At 33.1% G+C, this 18,694-nt stretch overlaps 1 protein-coding gene across 1 annotated transcript in view; it reads right to left on the bottom strand.

Annotated features, from left to right (window-relative positions):
• Positions 1-15,325, bottom strand: part of LOC111420736 (protein tramtrack, alpha isoform) — a 33,304-nt gene extending 17,979 nt beyond the window's left edge. Inside the window, exons 1-2 of the mRNA XM_023053776.2 lie at positions 14,073-15,325; positions 8,995-9,423 (exon numbers count right to left, since the gene is read on the bottom strand). Coding sequence (XP_022909544.2) covers positions 8,995-9,423; positions 14,073-14,360 — 717 coding nt within the window. The 5' untranslated portion in view covers positions 14,361-15,325. The remainder of the gene's footprint in view (positions 1-8,994; positions 9,424-14,072) is intronic.
• Positions 15,326-18,694: the final 3,369 nt, after the last annotated feature.

The following is an 18,694-nucleotide window of genomic DNA, read 5'->3' on the forward strand; positions in this document are numbered from 1 at the left end:
TAAAATTAACAACTTTCTCGTATTTTTATAAGTTTTGGAACTGCAAATTAATGTTGTAACGGAAAAATAATCAATTGACATATACAGGGTGATTTATTAGCTCACCATCAAACTTTGACATTTGATAACTAATCCAATTACAAAAAAAATGTTAATGAACATAATATATGTCCCATTTCAATTATTTACGAAATTATAATACTTTAAAGTTTTAATTTTTATATCATAATTAACTGCTATATTTCTTTTAAAACACATAAATATTACAAATATTGTTCAAAATAGCCTCCTTCTGCTAGAATACATGCTTCACAACGATGTATGATTTCTTATTTCAGTAGCAGCCATTTGTATTCTGTTTAATAACTGTTCTTGTGTGTTAATTTCCACTTGATACACAATTTGTTTCATTTTACCCCATAAGTAGAAATCCAATGGATTAAGGGCGCGAGATCTAGGTGGCCAAGCAAATGGACCATTATTTGTTTCGAAAATATTGGTACAACTACTCTTCCGCGATGAGGTGGGGCACCATCGTGCTCGTACCACATGTTTTGAATTACATTAAGAGGTATATCTTCAAGTAAATCAAAAAGTGTATTGTTCAAAAAAAATCTGTAATTTACAGCGTTCAAACGTCCATCAAGTACATGCAAACCTAGTAAATTGTTGTTAAATATTCCACCCCAAACGTTGATGCTGAAACGTTGTTGAAATTTCTTTGGTCTAATCGCATGCGGATTTTGTAATGTCCAGATATGTTCATTGTGGTAATTATTTATACCATCTCGTGTAAAACATGATTCATCTGTCCAGAGAACATTTGAAATGAAGTCATTATTTTGGGCATGTTGCTGCAATAACCATTCCCAAAAAACTGACATATTACAATGACAACTTTGTTTTTGTTGAATGTTTGATTTTACTGACTATTAATAAATTCGCTGCAGAAAACTTTAAAGTGTTATAATTTCGTAAATAATTTAAATAGGACATATCATTAACATTTTTTTTGGTAATTGGATTAGCTATCATATGTCAAAGTTTCATGGTGAGGTAATAAATCATCCTGTATGTCGGCTTCATTTCGGAATTCTTTCACTTATTGTGTGACAAACTTTTGGAATACACTTCCTCGTTCATTAAAAATATTGAACCTGTCGAGTTTTAAATATAAATACAAGCGATATCTCTGCGAGCGGCAGATGGACTCAATTTAGGTTTTCTAGAGTAAAATTTTAATTTTTATTTGTTATTTGCTTTATTCATGCATTCAATTTTTGTTTTTTGTATTTTTTGTCGTGTGCGCTGTATTCATTTTCACTACTTACTTACTTAGAAGCAATATGTTGTGTTTATGGGGACTGGGGGAAGAGCAGACCTCACTACTTTGTGGTGTTGTCTGACCCAGCCACCTGTTAGTCTTTGCAATTTTGTTTTTATAACATACTTATTTCTTATTATTATTACGTTTTTGTATTTTGTTTTTTTTTATACTTGTACACTAATTGTAAGGGTTAATAAAGGCATTATTATTATTATTATTATGTATATTAATCAAGTCAAGTTTTAGAATCAAAAATTTGACAGATATTAAATTCTAGTAACTTTCTAGAATTTTTTACTTTGTAAAGTTTATGCTAGTTACTATTGACACTTCATCTCACTTGTTCGATAAACTTTCTAACCTAACTTTCCCGGTGAGTAGATAATTGTCATTTATTTTGACTCCCTAAGATGTAAAACAGGTGTGGAAAAAATTTCTGTCTGAAATGTTTCTTAAAACTAAATGTTAAGATTTTCTGGAATAGTTGACTCGAAAATCTGCCAACAGACTTCCATTCCTTGTTGGAAATATTCTGATGGAACCTTTCTTCATGTTCACCGCTAACGGCTCCTAGGTTCTCGGAAAAGAAGTCGAAATAGAAGTGTAGAAAGTGTATTTTGAGTTACATATAACAATCTAATACTTAATACATCGAAAGTAATTACATCAAAAAAAATCTGGTGGTGGATCTCGCTAGGAAAATATAGAAGAGGAAGATGCTGGAGAACTGCAAATGACTAGATACTGCTGCAAGAAAATTAAGTATTGCTATTAGAGGACTAGATATTACTAATGAAATGCTAAATACAACTAATAAAAGATTAGACACTATTTGCAGAAAACTAGATACTGCTAGCGGAAGACTACACACTGCTGGCAGAATATTAGAACTGTTGGCAACAACTAGACAGTGCTAGTAGAAGATAAGATATTGATTGCAGAAGACTATATGCTGCTGGCACGAGACTAGTTTTTTTGACAGAAAACTAGATACTGTTAATGAAAGACTATATACAGAACACTAGATATGTTAGCAGAAGACTAGATGTTAATCACAGAACAATAGTTACTTGCTTTGTGGTTTACCAAAAAATTTAAACTACACATTTACTGTTGTAAAGTAATAATTAGCATTCAAAATCAGTGTGGCAAAACCTAGTCGATCAGTGTTATTAAATAAATATAAATAACTTTTACAAAAATGAGTAGGTGAGTAGGCTAGCATCATTCAAATCGAATCTTTCTAGTTTAGTTTTTTGGAAAATTCTACAACTCCTATTCATTATCAAAGAAGAAGCGTAGTTAGGTTGGGTTGTTCAGCCAATTGGTATTTTTCATTTTGATTCATATTTACTGAAATATATTAAACTCTACTTCTTCTATATCATCTCCGTCCATCATATTCCGCTGTGTATGATGTTTTGTTTTCTTAGTTTTATGTACCACGACCTGACCTCTCTTGCTTTGTGATTGTAGTGACTAATCAATTCTTGACATCTTTCTATCTTTCCTGCTACTGCCTCAGCAACGTTTTCTTATCTCTCATTCGCTAGAAATTTCGTACTAGTTACTGTAATACTTCTTAATAGTTAAACTGACTTCCTTATGGAGAATATCATCAGCTGTAGACCTTGAGTTGCCATCTAGATTATTATCTCTTGTTGTGCTCAAACCTAGCACTATGATCCCATTTTAGAAATAATTTAAACTCCATTGATATACGATGACTTTTGGGATTCACTGTATACTTGATTACATCAGCATAGCTAATTATTAGCCGTTAAAAAAACGTTTTCTTCATCGAACAGGTGTTTATATTAATTAAAATATTAATTAAAAATTTCAAAACTAATCAATCTATTATTAATATTAATCGTTAATTAAACGAATTGCTAATTTAATTCGCAATTACTAAGTGTAAAAAATATTATATTTTCAATTAGAAATTTTCTTGGAATCGTCATAACTCTTTATTAAAATTAAACAAAAAATTAGGTTGGTAGCAGTGGACGATTGATTTTTCCATAAAATATTCATTATAAATTTCAAATTAACCCAATTATCATTTAATTACCAATTTAAAACAGGATTAAAATATAAACAGCGATTTTTAATTAAAAATAGGGGCATTTTTTCTAAAAAAAAATTAATTATAAAATAAAATGTCAAATTAGATCATAATTTTGTAAAGGAAAAGTTTTGCTTGGAAAAAGGCGACGTCCTTAGGTTCTAGGTCTAGTTAGTTCTACGTTTCGTTCAATAAAAATCTAACGTTGAATAACAATTAAAACTAGAACTAACACTAGACCTAGATCTAGAAACATTCGGGATTAACCGCGAGTCTTTAAAGACTGCTAAAGCCGAATGATTCTAGTTTTAGGTCTTGCGTTAGTTCTAGTCATAGTGCAATAAAAAGAATGCCACATAGTGATATCTTATGCTAACTAGCGCTACCTACCACTGTCACTAGAACTAGCACTAGACCTAAAACTAGAAACATTCGGGTTTAGCCGCACGTCTTTCAAGACGGCTAAACCCGAATGATTCTAGTTCTAGGTCTTGTGTTACTTCTAGATATAGTGCTAATGCTAAACTAGAACTTACACTAGAACTAGAAACATTCGGGTTAAGTCGCAAGTCTCTAAAGATGGCTAAACCCGAATGATTCTAGTTGTAGGTTTTGTGTTAGTTCTAGTTATAGTGCTAAACTAGAACTTACACTAGAACTATAAACATTCGGGTTTAGTCGCACGTCTCTAAAGACGGCTAAACCCGAATGATTCTAGTTCTAGGTCTTATGTTAGTTCTAGTTTTAGTGCAATAAAAAGAATGCAACATAGTGATATCTTATGCCAACTAGCGCTACCTACCACTGTCACTAGAACTAACACTAGACCTAGAACTAGAAACATTCGGGTTTAGCCGCACGTCTTTCAAGACGGCTAAACCTGAATGATTCTAGTTCTAGGTGTAGTGTTAGTTCTAGTTTTAGTTCAATAAAAATATGGAACACAGTAATATTTTATGCTAACTAGCATACCACTGTTACTAGAGCTAACATTAGACCTAGAACTAGAAACATTCAGGTTTAGCCGTCTTAAGAGACGCACAGCTAAACGCAATGTTTCTAGTTCTAGTGCTAGTGTTAGTCTAGTTTTATTTGTTATTCAACACTAGGTTGTTGTATATTTTTACTGAGCTATAACGGACACTGCAATCTCCGTATTAATCCGTTATATCGAGGTTTTACTGTAATGTCAAATTATATTGACATATTGCATTTTATGTGGAACAAAGTAAGTAGGTACGCTCTGATTTCTTTGAAAATATATTCTAGTATATTGCATCTTCAGTGAAATTCACTGTATATGTAAAAACTTTTTATGTATTCATAAATTCTCAGTTTTTTAACAAAACGCAATTAAAAATGACTTCGGAATTTATATTTTTAAAAAAATGTAACCGGTTTTTCCTTTAGTTAGGTTAGATTGGTAGTACTGAAAAGGTTGAGTAAGTTTTTTGATACCTGAACCACAGCCTGCTTTTATAAAACTTCTTTACCGAGAGAGTCTTTACGCTTTATACACACAGAAAATAACACGGAGGAGGTTGGGGATCCAGTTGGCCTTGAGCAAGCCGCAAATAGCAAATTTCAAAAAATCCGAGCGACTCCGCGATTGGATTTTTTTTTCATATTCTTTGTGTCTTCCGTTACTTCGCTTGGCAACCCTTTTTTTATCACCCCTCTACTCAACGTAAATACAATCAAGCTTAACCTTGCAAATCGAAAAAAAAAACAAAAAAAAAACAAGGGAGTGCCAAAAAAGCCGAGTTTGTTTTAATTTGCTTTAAAACGTTCATTTTCTTTTGTCACGGTCAACCTTGATGGTGAATAATTAAACTAAAAAAAAAAAGGAAAAAATTTTTAGCACGAAAATAAGTTTTGGGTAATACTTTTCGGTGTATTTTTGTTGTTGATGATGAAAAAAATTAATTGTGCAATAACGAAGGTTTTTTTTTAACTACAAAATACTCAGAAAATAAAGCGTTGATTTTAAACCGCGATAAGAATTTGATTTAAAAATAATAATAAAATATAAAACGAAAAGGATTTTGACGTTGTCGTGGGGATTTTTTTTGCATAATTTCAATTATTACGAACAACGGTGTTTTTTTTTTCGACCAAATTCGTTTCGAGTTTCTATGCGTAGATAAAATTTAAAACAACGACGTTTTTATCGCTCGATTTTTACCGTCTATTTTTTTTTTACTTTTGAAATAAAAAAATTTATTAAAAAAAAAATAGATAAACTTTTCGTATTTTGAACTCTTCGTTATCTCTTTTTAATTCATTCTCTTTCTCTTTTATCAGAATACCATCCAACGTTATAAAAAATAATATTTATTCAACTTTTTTTTTAATACTTCGATTTTATTGTTATTTTTTTCCATTCAATCTACAACATTTATTTTGTTTTTGCTGGGTATATTTTATTTTACAATTTTATTTCAATTTTCTTGTATTGATCGTAGTAGATTCTTAATAAAATATTTAATCTTGAGCGTCCATTAAAGTTGTATTAATTTACTCGGTTAAGTTGGTGTTAAAAATTTTTGAAAATTCATATTTAGCCGCACGTCTCTCAAGACGGTTAAAGCCAAATTATTCTAGTTCTAGATCTTGTGTTAGTTCTAGTGATAGTGCAATATTAGAACTAACACCGGACCGAGAACTAGAATCATTCGGATGTAGCCGCACTTCTTTCAAGACGGCTAAACCCGATACTTTCTAGTTCTAGGTCTAGTGTTAGTTCTAGTTTTAGAGCAATAACAATACGCAACATAGTAATATTTTATGATAACTAGCGCTAACTATCACTGTCACAAGAACAAACATTAGACCTAGAACTAGAAACATTCGGATTTAGCCGAGCGTCTCTCAAGACGGCTAAACCCGAATGATTCTAATTCTAGGTCTTGTGTTAGTTCTAGTGATAGTGCAATACTAGAAGTAACACCAGACTGAGAACTAGAATCACTCGAATTTAGTCGCACTTCTCTCAAGACAGCTAAACCCGAATGATGCTAGTTCTAGATCTTGTGCTAGTTCTAGTGATAGTGCTAGTACAAAACTAGAACTAACACAAGATCTAGAACTAGAAACATTCGGATTTGGCCGAACATCTTTCAAAACGGCTAAACTCGAATGATTCTAGTTCTAGATCTTGTTTTAGTGATAGTGCTAGCGTAAAACTAGAATTAAAACTAGACCTAGAACTAGAAATATTCGGATTTAGCCGCACGTCTTTAAAGACGGCTAAACCCGAATGATTCTAGTTCTAGGTCTTGTGTTGTTCTAGTGATTGTGCTAGTCTAAAACTAGAACTAACACTAGACCTAGAACTTAAAACATTAGGATTTAGCCGCATTTCTTTCAAGAAGGCTAAACACGATAGATTCTAGTTCTAGGTCTAGTGTTAGTTCTAGTTTTAGAGCAATAACAATATGCAACATAGTAATATCTTATGATAACTAGCGCTACCTATCACTGTCACAAGAACAAATATTAGACCTAGAACTAGAAACATTCGGATTTAGCCGCGCGTTTCTCAAGACGGCTAAACCCGAATGATTCTAGTTCTAGGTCTTGTGTTAGTTCTAGTGATAGTGCAATACTAGAAGTAACACCAAATCGAGAACTAGAATCACTCGAATTTAGCCGCACTTCTCTCAAGACGGCTAAACCCGAATGATTCTAGTTCTAGGTCTTGTGTTAGTTCTAGTGATTGTGTTAATCTAAAACTAGAACTAACACTAAACCTAGAACTAGAAACATACGGGTTTAGCCGTGCGTCCTCAGACGACCCGATACTTTCTAGTTCTAGGTCTAGTGTAAGTTCTAGTTTTAGTGCAATAAAAATATGCAACATAGTAATATCTTATGATAACTAGCGCTACCTATCACTGTCACAAGAACAAACATTAGACCTAGAACTAGAAACATTCGGAATTAGCCGCACGTCTCTCAAGATGGCTAAACCCAAATGATGCTAGAATTTAGCCGTCTTGAAAGATGTGCGGCTAAATCCGAATATTTCTAGTTCTAGATCTTGTGTTAGTTCTAGTTTTGTACTAGCACTATCACTAGAACTAACACAAGTTCTAGAACTAGAAACATTCGGATTTAGCCGCACATCTTTCAAGACGGCTAAACTCGAATGATTCTAGTTCTAGGTCTTGTTCTAGTGATAGTGCTAGTGCAAAACTAGAATTAAGACTAGACCTAGAACTAGAAACATTCAGATTTAGCCGCACGTCTTTCAAGACGGCTAAACCCGAATGATTCTAGTTCTAGGTCTTGTGTTAGTTCTAGTTTTAGTTCAATAAAAATATGCAACATAGTGATATCTTATGTTAACTAGCGCTACCTACCACTGTCACTAGAACTAACATTAGATCTACAACTCGAAACATTCAGACATATTGTATTTTATGTGGGACAAAGTAAGTAGGGTACGTCCTAGTTTCTATGGAAATATTTTTTTTTATATTGCATTTCAAGTGAAATTCACTGTAGATGTTTAAGTTATTACACAGAGGCACTTTTCATCTTTATTTTGTTACCATTGACAACAACAGCCAACCTCTACCAGCACTCCCATACCAGAGTTGCCTCATAGCCAACACCGTCCTGTTTTGATCAAAATCGGAACTGGCATCCCGGTTATAACGTCGGTTTTTGTCCCAGATGGATCTTCAGAAATGTTAGTTTCTATGAAGCTCCTTTCTTTAGTAATCTTGATAAATGTTTAGGCTGGATCCAACCAAAGAGTAGCATATTCCTAGATGGTCCAAGGCGAGCGAAAAATTGTACAAAGTATTTTGTGAAGATGGGAGACAGGAAATTGCAGATGAACTGCTCCACAGCATTGATGCTGCAAGGCTCGAGAAATGGATTAAGATAGTTGAAAACCTAGACTTTCAAAAATCGAGTAGACAAGTCTTAATAAAATGAAAACAAAAAAAGATCCAGACGGAAAATGTTGAAAGATTGCTATATAACAGGATTGCCCAAACAAGACTACAACCCATACCTATGGAACAACCAGGATTTTGACCAAATCGGAGCTGCACAGAACAATTACACGTACTAACTAACTATGTGGAAACAGGCTTTCAACAGCAGAAAGACAACTGATATTATCAATTCCATCCTATCTAACAGATGCTACCAAGTCCTCATGAGTAACAAGACTAGTATCTAATGAAAATGAACAAAGGCCTTCCTCAACCTTGCTCTTCAGACTTTACATAGGAGACAAGCCCGACACAAACCATAAAGAATAGAGCAAATTCTAAATAAATTAAAAACGTTTCTCTAAGCCCAGATTATTTTTTCAAACATAGAGAATAGTAGTAAAATTAACAATTAAAAAAAAATTGAGTTACGTCAAAATTGACTTCTGTCAAAGAAGTCATTGACACTTTTAAAGGATTTTATCTAATTTTATTAATTGCGTATAAGTTTCTAAGTTACCGGTAGTCGGTTGATTTTCTGGGACACCTGTATACGCGATATTATACAGTACGCGGCAAAATTATGAATCATATTCAATTCATTAACAGATATATGAAATAATAAGATAACAATAAATTTGATAACTTACCAATTCCGTTTTAACTTTAATAATTCTTTCCGATTCATCCCCATCATCGTTGTCATTGATTCCCGGTGGATTTTCCTCCTCCCAAATTGAAAGATCGTGTTCGCTACTCGACAAAGCATCCGAATACCCATCTTCACCATGTCCGCCCGATACGGAATTATTCGACGTACCCTTATTATTGTTACCGTACTGAACGTTGGAATCGTAATCGTCAATGGGAGGTCGACCACGTTTTCTTTTGGCGGGAGGTTCCAATTTCGCTGAGGACGAATCTTCCATAACGGTGGAAACGTGCGGAAGGGCCGTTTGCACCCCGTTCGTTGGGGCGCCTTCGCCGCTTGCTCCTTCAGTTTGATCGCGCCACGAAACTTCCGCCAAACCTTTTATTCGTAATTCTTCGGCGGTTTTTAATAATGTCGCTAAATGATTCTTTTAATTTAAAAGAAAAGAAATTAAAAAAATATTCAATTAAAGGAATTCAAATTTAATCATAAAAACGATTTTTTAGGTTATGTATAAAATATCTAAGAAAAAAAAACTGTACAGTGAATTTCCACACAAACCAGTAAATTACATAAAATGCAACATGTCAATATAATTTGACAGCGCCCTTTACACGATCAATATATATTGTCAATATCTGAGTATTGACAATATTATTGAACGTGTGAGTAGAAAAATTGACATATTGTCAATATTATAGTATATTGTTTTATATGGAAGAGAAGCAGTGTTTTTTATGGCGTGGTCTGTCGTTTAGCGACGAACGCAGTGAGTCGCTAATGACAGATGAGCCGTTAAAATTGTGGCGTGTCTGACAGTTTGCCGGACGAACGAAGTGAGTCCGGCAATGACGGACCAGCCACAAACGAAACTGCTTCTCTTCCGAATAAAACATAGTATTTTTTCTTCAAACGTCATTTCCAATACGGCGCTAAAGTGACATGTGCTTCAGCGCTATGGCGCTAAAGTGAAATTTACTTTAGCGCCATAACGCTGAAGTACTTTTTTGCTATGTTGATCTTAGCAACCGTCGTTATGCAACAATGACTTACTTCTACCGCGAGTAAACACGACAACAAAGTTGTCATTTAATGACGTTTGAAGAAAAAAAATATTGATGGGATGGTTTGACGAAAACGAAAATATTTGATATATTGACAGTCTGAGGGAGATATGGAGAATCCTACGTCAGTAGGATTATATCGCGTGATAATGAATTCAGACAGATATACTTTAATGAACGAAAGTACTATTAACTCCCCGGATGCTTCATTAACACATGCAAGCATGACATGACATCTTTGACTGCCAACGCAAAACTAAGTAGATTGTCAATAAATATTGATAGTCTGAGGCAATTACATTTTCATGTAAGCTAATCATTTCGTTCAAGATTAAAATCGTCTTAATGCAACAAAACCTCGATATAACAGATCAATAAGGGGAACGCAGTGTCCGTTATAGCTCAATAAAAATATACAACAATCTAGCACTGAATAACAAACAAAATTAGACTAACACTAGTACCAAAACTAATACTAGACCTAGAAAGATACCATTTAGAAACCTCTCTTAAGATGGCTGGTAGGTAGTAGGTAGCGCTAGTTAGCATAAAATGTTGCATGTTTTTATTAAACTAAAGACGTGCGGCTAAATCCGAATATAGTGTTAGTTCTAGTTTTGCACTAGCATTAACAGTAGAACCAACACAAGATCGTAAACTAGAATCATTCGGGCTTAGCCGTCTTTAGTGACGTGCGGCTAAACCCAAATGTTTCTAGTTTTAGGTCTTGTGTCAGTTCTAATATTGCATTAGCACTATCACTAGAACTAACACAAGATATAGAACTAGAATCATTCGGGTTTATCAGTCTTGAGAGACGTAGGGTTAAATCCGGATGTTCCTAGTTTTAGGTCTAATACGGTCCATACACTGTGATGCAAAACTGTTACATTTGCACGCAGAGCTAATGCACACAAGCAAATGTGATCGTCTATGCCTCAAAACTGATGGCGCTGTCAGGTCTAGGCATGGCACGATAAAATCTGGCTGAGCTTGATTTTGCACGGCCCGTCGTGTGCAAGCTTGTACGTGTGGAGACAGTTCATACCATTCTTCTCAGTTTTAAATTGATCTTCGCAAGCATATTATTCAAATTTGTTTACGTAATGGCTGTTTGTTAGCAAGAAGACGTTATACGTGAATTTATAAGTATATACCAATTAAGCATTTTTAAGCAAATATCAAATATCAGCTATTCTACAATTTCTAGACTGCCGATTCTCGACCGGGCAATATTATTCACAATTTTTAAGTGAATAATGTATACTATTATTTTTAAATACATAAAGAACTGGAGAAAGCTTTATTTTATTTATTTGTACAGTAGAGTTAAGATACATAAAAACACTATGCATGATAACGAAACAGTGTCATGTAAGTATATTTTCAAAATTAACAACTCCACTATTCTTGATATGTAACACGATCATGTTGCCAAGGCACGTGCCCATCAGCAATAAAGTAAACCTTACAAAACGTTCTCGGACATTTTTTGCATTCAGCCAATTTTTTACCCATTCTGATCTCCTCATTTCTTTCTTCTCCTTCACTACGTTTGCGATAGTAGTAGCAATTAAATAATATAAATCATATTGCCGTATTACATTCATTATAGTTAACAAGTCGCACCTTTCAGTCGCAACTCACTATGAAACTAAACTGATACTAAAACTGACAACTAAATTTGAACCGCATGCAAACATTCTTCAGTTTTGCATCACCGTGTATGGGACCCTTAATGTTTGTCCTCATCATAAGATATTATCTAACTATGTTACATACTTTTATTGCATTAAAACTACAACTAACACTAGACCTAGAACTAGAAACATTCGATACTTTCTAGTTCTAGGTCTAGTGTTAGTTCTAGTTTTAGACTAGCACAATCACTAGAACTAACACAAGATTTAGAACTAGAATCATTCGGGTTTAGCCGTCTGGAAAGACGTGCGGCTAAACCCGAATGTTTCTAGTTCTAGATATAGTGTTAGTTCTAATTTTACACTAGCACTATCTCTAGAACTAACACAAGAGCTAGAACTAGAATCATTCGGGTTTAGCCGCCTTTAGAGATGTGCGGCTAAATCCGAATCTTTCTAGTTGTAGTGTTATTTCTAGTTTTACCTAATTGTTATTCGTCGTTAGATTACAGTGGTAGGTAGCGCTAGTTAACATAAGATATCACTATGTTGCATATTGTTATTGAACTACAACTAGAACTAACACAAGATCTAGAACTAGCATCATTCGGGTTTAGCCATCTTGAAAGACGTGTGGCTAAATCCGAATGTTTCTAGTTCTAGTCTTAATTCTAGTTTTGCATTAGCACTATCACTAGAACTAACACAAGACCTAGAACTAGAATCATTCGGGTTTAGCCGTCTTGAGAGACGTGCGGCTAAATCCGAATGTTTCTACTTCTAGGTCTAATGTTTGTTCTTGTGACAGTGATAGGTAGCGCTAGTTATCATAAGATATTACTATGTTACATATTTTTATTGCACTAAATCTAGAACTAACACTAGACCTAGAAGTAGAAAGTATGAATGTTTCTAGTTCTAGGTCTAGTGTTAGTTCTAGTTTTACACTAGCACTATCACTAGAATTAACATAAGATCTAGAATTGTAATCAGTCGGGTTTAGTCGACTTGAAAGACGTGCCGTTAAATCCGAATGTTTCTAGTTCCAGGTCTAGTATTAGTTTTAGTTTTCCACTAGCACTATCACTAGAACTAACATTTGATGAAGAACTAGAAACATTTGAGTTTTGCCGTCTTAAAAGACGTGCGGCTAAACCCAAATGTTTCTAGTTCTTGATCTAATGTTACAGGAACTAACATAAGATCTAGAACTAGAAACATTCGGATTTAGCCGCTCGTCTTTCAAGACGGCTAAATCCGAATGTTTTTAGTTCTAGGTCTTGTGTTCTAACTTTGCTCTAGCACTATCACTAGAACTAGCACAAGACCTAGAACTAAAATCATTCGAGTTTAGCCGCCTTTACAGATGTGCGGTTAAATCCGAATCTTTCTAGTTCTAGTGTTATTTCTAGTTTTACCTAATTGTTATTCGTCGTTAGATTGTGGTATCACTAGAACTAACACAAGACCTAGAACTAAAATCATTCGGGTTTAGCCGTCTTGAAAGACGTGGGGCTAAACCCGAATGTTTCTAGTTCTTGGTCTAGTGTTAGTTCTAGTTTTACATTAGCATGATCACTAGAACTAACACAAAACCTAGAACTAAAATCATTCGGGTTTTGCCGCCTTGAGAGGCGTGTGGCTAAATCAGAATGTTTCTAGTTCTAGATCTAGTTTTAGTTCTAGTTTTGCCAGAAACCACAAAATTCGGGTTTAGCAGTGCGTTTCTTAAGACAGAAACTCAGAGTTATCATAAGAACGCCACCTTTTCCAAGCAAAACTTCTGTTTTGCATAATTAGCTACTATTAAGTTATGTTGCATTCTATGTTACTGCAGTAACCAATTTATGGTTACTGCGTTTATATATTGCGAGTTATATGAAATTCCCAGTAAAAATAAAACGCAATTAACATCATTTAATTAAGGTTATGTCAATTAATTAAAAGTGTTAAATTATAACGTTCTAATTTTTGTTGCTTTTTAATTATTTGGTTTTATTTCTTGGTTAAAAATAAAATTTTTAAATAATTTTGAGGTTAAGAAATGTTTGAATAGAATAGGGTTATTTTTGAGGTTAAAATTAATTAAAAGATATGAAATTTGATGGGATTTTTGGTTTATCATAGCGAGAAATCGAAAAAAAACATCAAATATTTGATCACGAAATAAAATTTAATGTAAGTTTAAGTTATATGTTTGCATTTATCTAAAATTTATCTTATCTATTTTTTTAATCTAAAATTAAAATAAACCTTTTCCATAGTTATAATTAAAAAGTAAATCTTATTAAAAAAACTAATAATTAATCTTGATAAATAATATAACCTAAAAAATCGTTTTTAATTTGATCGTTTTTTTAATAAATACTTACATGATCAACATTAATTTCTCCTTTATACATAAACTCAACCAAACACTTAATATCCGTATATTTAACGTCTTTCATAATAAGTATTGGATCTTTTTCTTCGAATTGTGATAAAATCGTATCGAAATAAGTACTACACGCGGATAAAACTATTTTATGTGCTTTAATCATTTTTCCTTCACATGCTAATACAACATCACAAAATGCCTCACGTTCCAATAATTGGGAAAACATTGTTTGTAAGTTTGAATGATGATACCTCCAACGGAGGCAATATTGTTGTGGTAACATCTTCAATTATTTCGAATCTAATTTATTTTCTCCAATTTAAGTTGATTATCAAGTATAAAATGAGTCACTTTAATAAATAAAATCGTCCAATTTCGTTTTAATCTTGTCCATTTTTGAGGTTATGTCGTTCTTAAAAAATTAATGTTATATAAAAACAAAAAAGAATCACTACATTTCACTTATTTTGTTTTGTTGATTTTTTTTGTGAGGTTATGTTTTTGTTTAAAAAAATAACACTATATTGTTGTGTTTAAACAATAATGCCGCCGTGGTAACAGTAACAACACACGATTGAAAAACGCGGAAATTTTGAGTTCCATCTGAACGGTGGAGACGAGTATGAAAAAAAAATTTTATGTCGTTTTCTGGACGGGCCAATAGAAAATAAGACGCCGCCGGTGTAATCGTAGCAAGCCAAGCCTCCGAGAACCCAAATCAATACCGAGTACGTCTTAAAAAAAAATTCCCGGTCTTCAGAAATCCAGATTTTTCTAAATTCACACTTTAACACTTTTAATTAAAAAAATAACACTCCAAAAAAACAACACTCAAATATTTTAATGCGACATCACACGTTTTCTGTTTGAAACGTCGTTGCCGACTAACGGTTTGTTAAAGTCGATTCAAAAACGGGGACAAATTTCCTACATTAATTAGGCCTTTCATATTTATTTTTATAAACTTGAAACTGTCTTTTCGTGGGAAAAAGACGAAACACTAAAGCGGCGGCAAGTTCAACGATCTTACGGTTGTCGAGGTGAACTAACCTCTTTCTACCGAAAAAAACGCTCAACAATGTTTTTTGATCGGAAAAATGAACGCGACCGTCGCCCCCGAACGTTTCTATTCACTTATCTTTTCGGTATTTATCGAAATTTCGGTAAAATTCACCGATTATCGTCGCTGTGAACACAGTTTTTTTGAAATTGCACGACAGAGATGGCGCAACTGACTACGTGAAGACTATTTCATCTCTGACTCAGTTTTTACATAAAAACAAAACAATACGCCATCGGTAAAATTAATTCCTAACTTTATCGGCAATTCAATTTTATTTCTCAATTAAATTAATTATTAATAATAAATTATTTTTCGAATATAAACAAATTAATAATATCGAATAATCACAAAAAAATAAAATCTAATTCTTGTTTTTAATTTTACCAAGAATTAAATTTTTTACTTTTGACAGATAACCTATAAAAAGTGAGGTTAGGTTGCCGACTTCCAAATAATTTATATCTTTTAAACATTTTTAATTTAATACAGTTCTTTTTAGAAGTAAATATGGATACTAAACGTTGTAATAACTCTCAAAACAGCTTAAAACGTTAGATTTGGGATCTTAAATCATTACAAGGAGTACATAACTAATGAGGAAAACCCAATAAAACTGAGCAAAAATGTTAATAAAATTGAGGTTGCTGGTAATACAAATGTTTTAATAATATATTAAACTAAGTAATACTTTATTTGTAGAAGTTGCAAAAACCTATTAAATAAAGGCCTGGTATATTCATCGTCACATAACGTGTCTTACAAAGGAAGTATCAGAACTGTCCCTCACCGATTTTGTTGAAATTTGGTACAGCGATAGTATGGCCAAAAATAAGGTTTACATATTTTTTTATACGTGCTAATAAAGCCCCTGCGGCGAGTTATAAGGGTTGGAAATCGGGGCGAAATATATATATTCGCTTATAGGCTGAAAACGAAAATAGCTATCGAAATGTGGTAAATGTAAACTGATATTCATTTTCAAAGAGCTTTCCATTGATGTATCACACATATATCTGAGGGCTTCAGGGGGTAAACTACCCCTAGTTTTTTGGAATATTTTATAAACTACCCTGTCGATTTTGGCGATATTATGTGTCCTTATAATACGTTTAAAAATATTAATGATGTGTTTTTTCTTATTTGCCTCTGACCATCCCCTGCAAAGTTACAGGGTATGATAGATAACCCCTTTCCTTAAGAATAATGTGATAATTAGTTACACTTTTGAACAATATTTTGAAGAAAACCATTAATTAGATGTAAATTAAGATTTACGCAGTAAAATAAACCCTATACGACATTAAGGGGTGGCGGGGGTTAACTACCCTAACCACCCCAAATAAATTTTTTTTTGCGAAAATTGTTTGTCGATTTTGGAGCAATTTACCACGCTGATTTTTTATACGTTAGTACTATTGTAAGAACTTGCAAGGGTTAGAAGTTTGGGGTAGAAAATATATTTTTGCTAATAACTTACATACTCCTACAGAAAAAGCTTTTTTATCCTTATTCTATTTAAATAACACAAAAGCTAGGATAATTATATAAGTATTTATTAATAATGAGTTAAAAAGCAACTGAAAAAAAATGGTTAAATATCACAAACTGTATTCTACATTGTTAGAATCCTCTGGTACGTTTGGACCGAGGGTAATAAATACAATGTTCAAAGCAGATAACATATTCGTTTTGGCATCAAAGTTTGGTAAACTGACTTCTGCTCATATGAAAAATTGGCTACAAAATGTCTATTTCCCAAACACCGGACCCAAATCATTACTATTACTGGATTCTTGGAGTGGCCACTGCCAACAGGTCAAATTCAACCCCTGGATGTATTTGGTTTTAGAATATGGAATAATTTCATTAGAAGATTTTCTGATCAAATTATTCTCTATCAGTACGATGTCAATTTGCATCAGCGAGATAATATTTTAAAATTGCAATCCCTAACGCATAACCAGTTGTCTTCCCCACGATTTATTAATGTTTTTAAATACGCGTGGCTTGCGTCTGGATATATAGAGGAGAGACTAGAACAGTTGAAAATCTCGTGGAGGTTTGCTTTTCCAATGAAAAACCTACGTGCGATATCTGTGGAGAAATAGCTGTTATAACTTGTGCATAGTGTAAACAATCGTTGTGTTTAAAACATTTTTTCCATGATTTTCATTATTGCCAACAATACATTGAATAAAAAAAGTAAAAAGAAAGAAATTAAATTAATAATGTTGAATACAATTTGTAATAGTCAACCATTTCTTTGCCAGTTACTTTTTAACTTATTATTAATAAATATTTATATAACTACACTAACTTTTGTGTTATTTAAATAGAGTAAGGATAAAAAACGTTTTCTGTAGGATTATGAAAATTATTAGCGAGAATATATTTTCTACCCCAAACTTCTAACCCTTGTAAGTTCTTTCAAAAGTACTACCTAACGTATAAAAAATCATTGTCCTAAATTGCACCAAAATCGATTTTTTCGCAAAAAAATTTAATTTTTGAGGTGGTTAGGGTAGTTAACCCTAGCCACCCCTAAATGTCGTATAGGGTTTATTTTACTGCGTACATCTTAATTTACATCTAATTTATGCTTTTCTTCAAAATATTGTTCAACAGTGTAACAGTTTATCACATTATTCTTACGATAACCCCTTTATCTATCATACCCCGTAACTTTGCAGGGGATGGTCAGAGGCAAATAAGAAGAAACACGTCATTGCTATTTTTAAACGTGCTATAAGGACACATAATATCGCCAAAATCGACAGGGTAGTTTTTAAAATATTCCAAAAAACTAGGGGTAGTTTACCCCCTGAAGCCCTCAGATATATGTGTGATACATCAATGGAAAGCTCTTTGAAAATGAATATCAGTTTTCATTTACCACATTTCGATAGCTATTTTCGTTTTCAGCCTATAAGCGAATATATATATTTCGCCCCGATTTGCAACCCTTATAACTCGCGCCAGGGGCTTTATTAGCACGTATAAAAAAATACGTAAACCTTATTTTTGGCCATACTATCGCTGTACCAAATTTCAACAATATCGGTGAGGGACAGTTCTGATACTTCCCTTGTTAGTGTTACAATAATATAAGACTAATTTCCCAAAATAGTTATATATTCACCTCTTCATAAAGTTAATTCATTAATATTACCTACAAGGGAGTTAATTTACTTATAATAATGATTTATACCAGGAATTTCATATACAGTCAGTCCCTAATGTCATCAAACACAAACAGTTAGGAATATACAGGGTGATTCACATAAGAACCGACGCAGAGCAGGGACATGTAGAGGACAATAAATTAAGATGATTTAACACAACTTATCTCTATACTAAGTTGTACCCCTGAGGAGTTATAGGTCTTCAAAGTTGGGTCTTAAATTTTTAAAACATTAAATATTTTCGTAATACATTAAGTTAGAAAAACCAAATTTGGTATATGTTATGAGTATACCGAGGGTATTAATTGGTAGCAAGTTGAGACCAATTGAGGCATTTCAAAAGGTTGATTAAGGGTGATGGTCCCATAAATT

Source organism: Onthophagus taurus, chromosome 3 (assembly GCF_036711975.1).
Source record: "Onthophagus taurus isolate NC chromosome 3, IU_Otau_3.0, whole genome shotgun sequence".
Classification (NCBI taxonomy): Eukaryota; Metazoa; Arthropoda; class Insecta; order Coleoptera; family Scarabaeidae; genus Onthophagus; species Onthophagus taurus.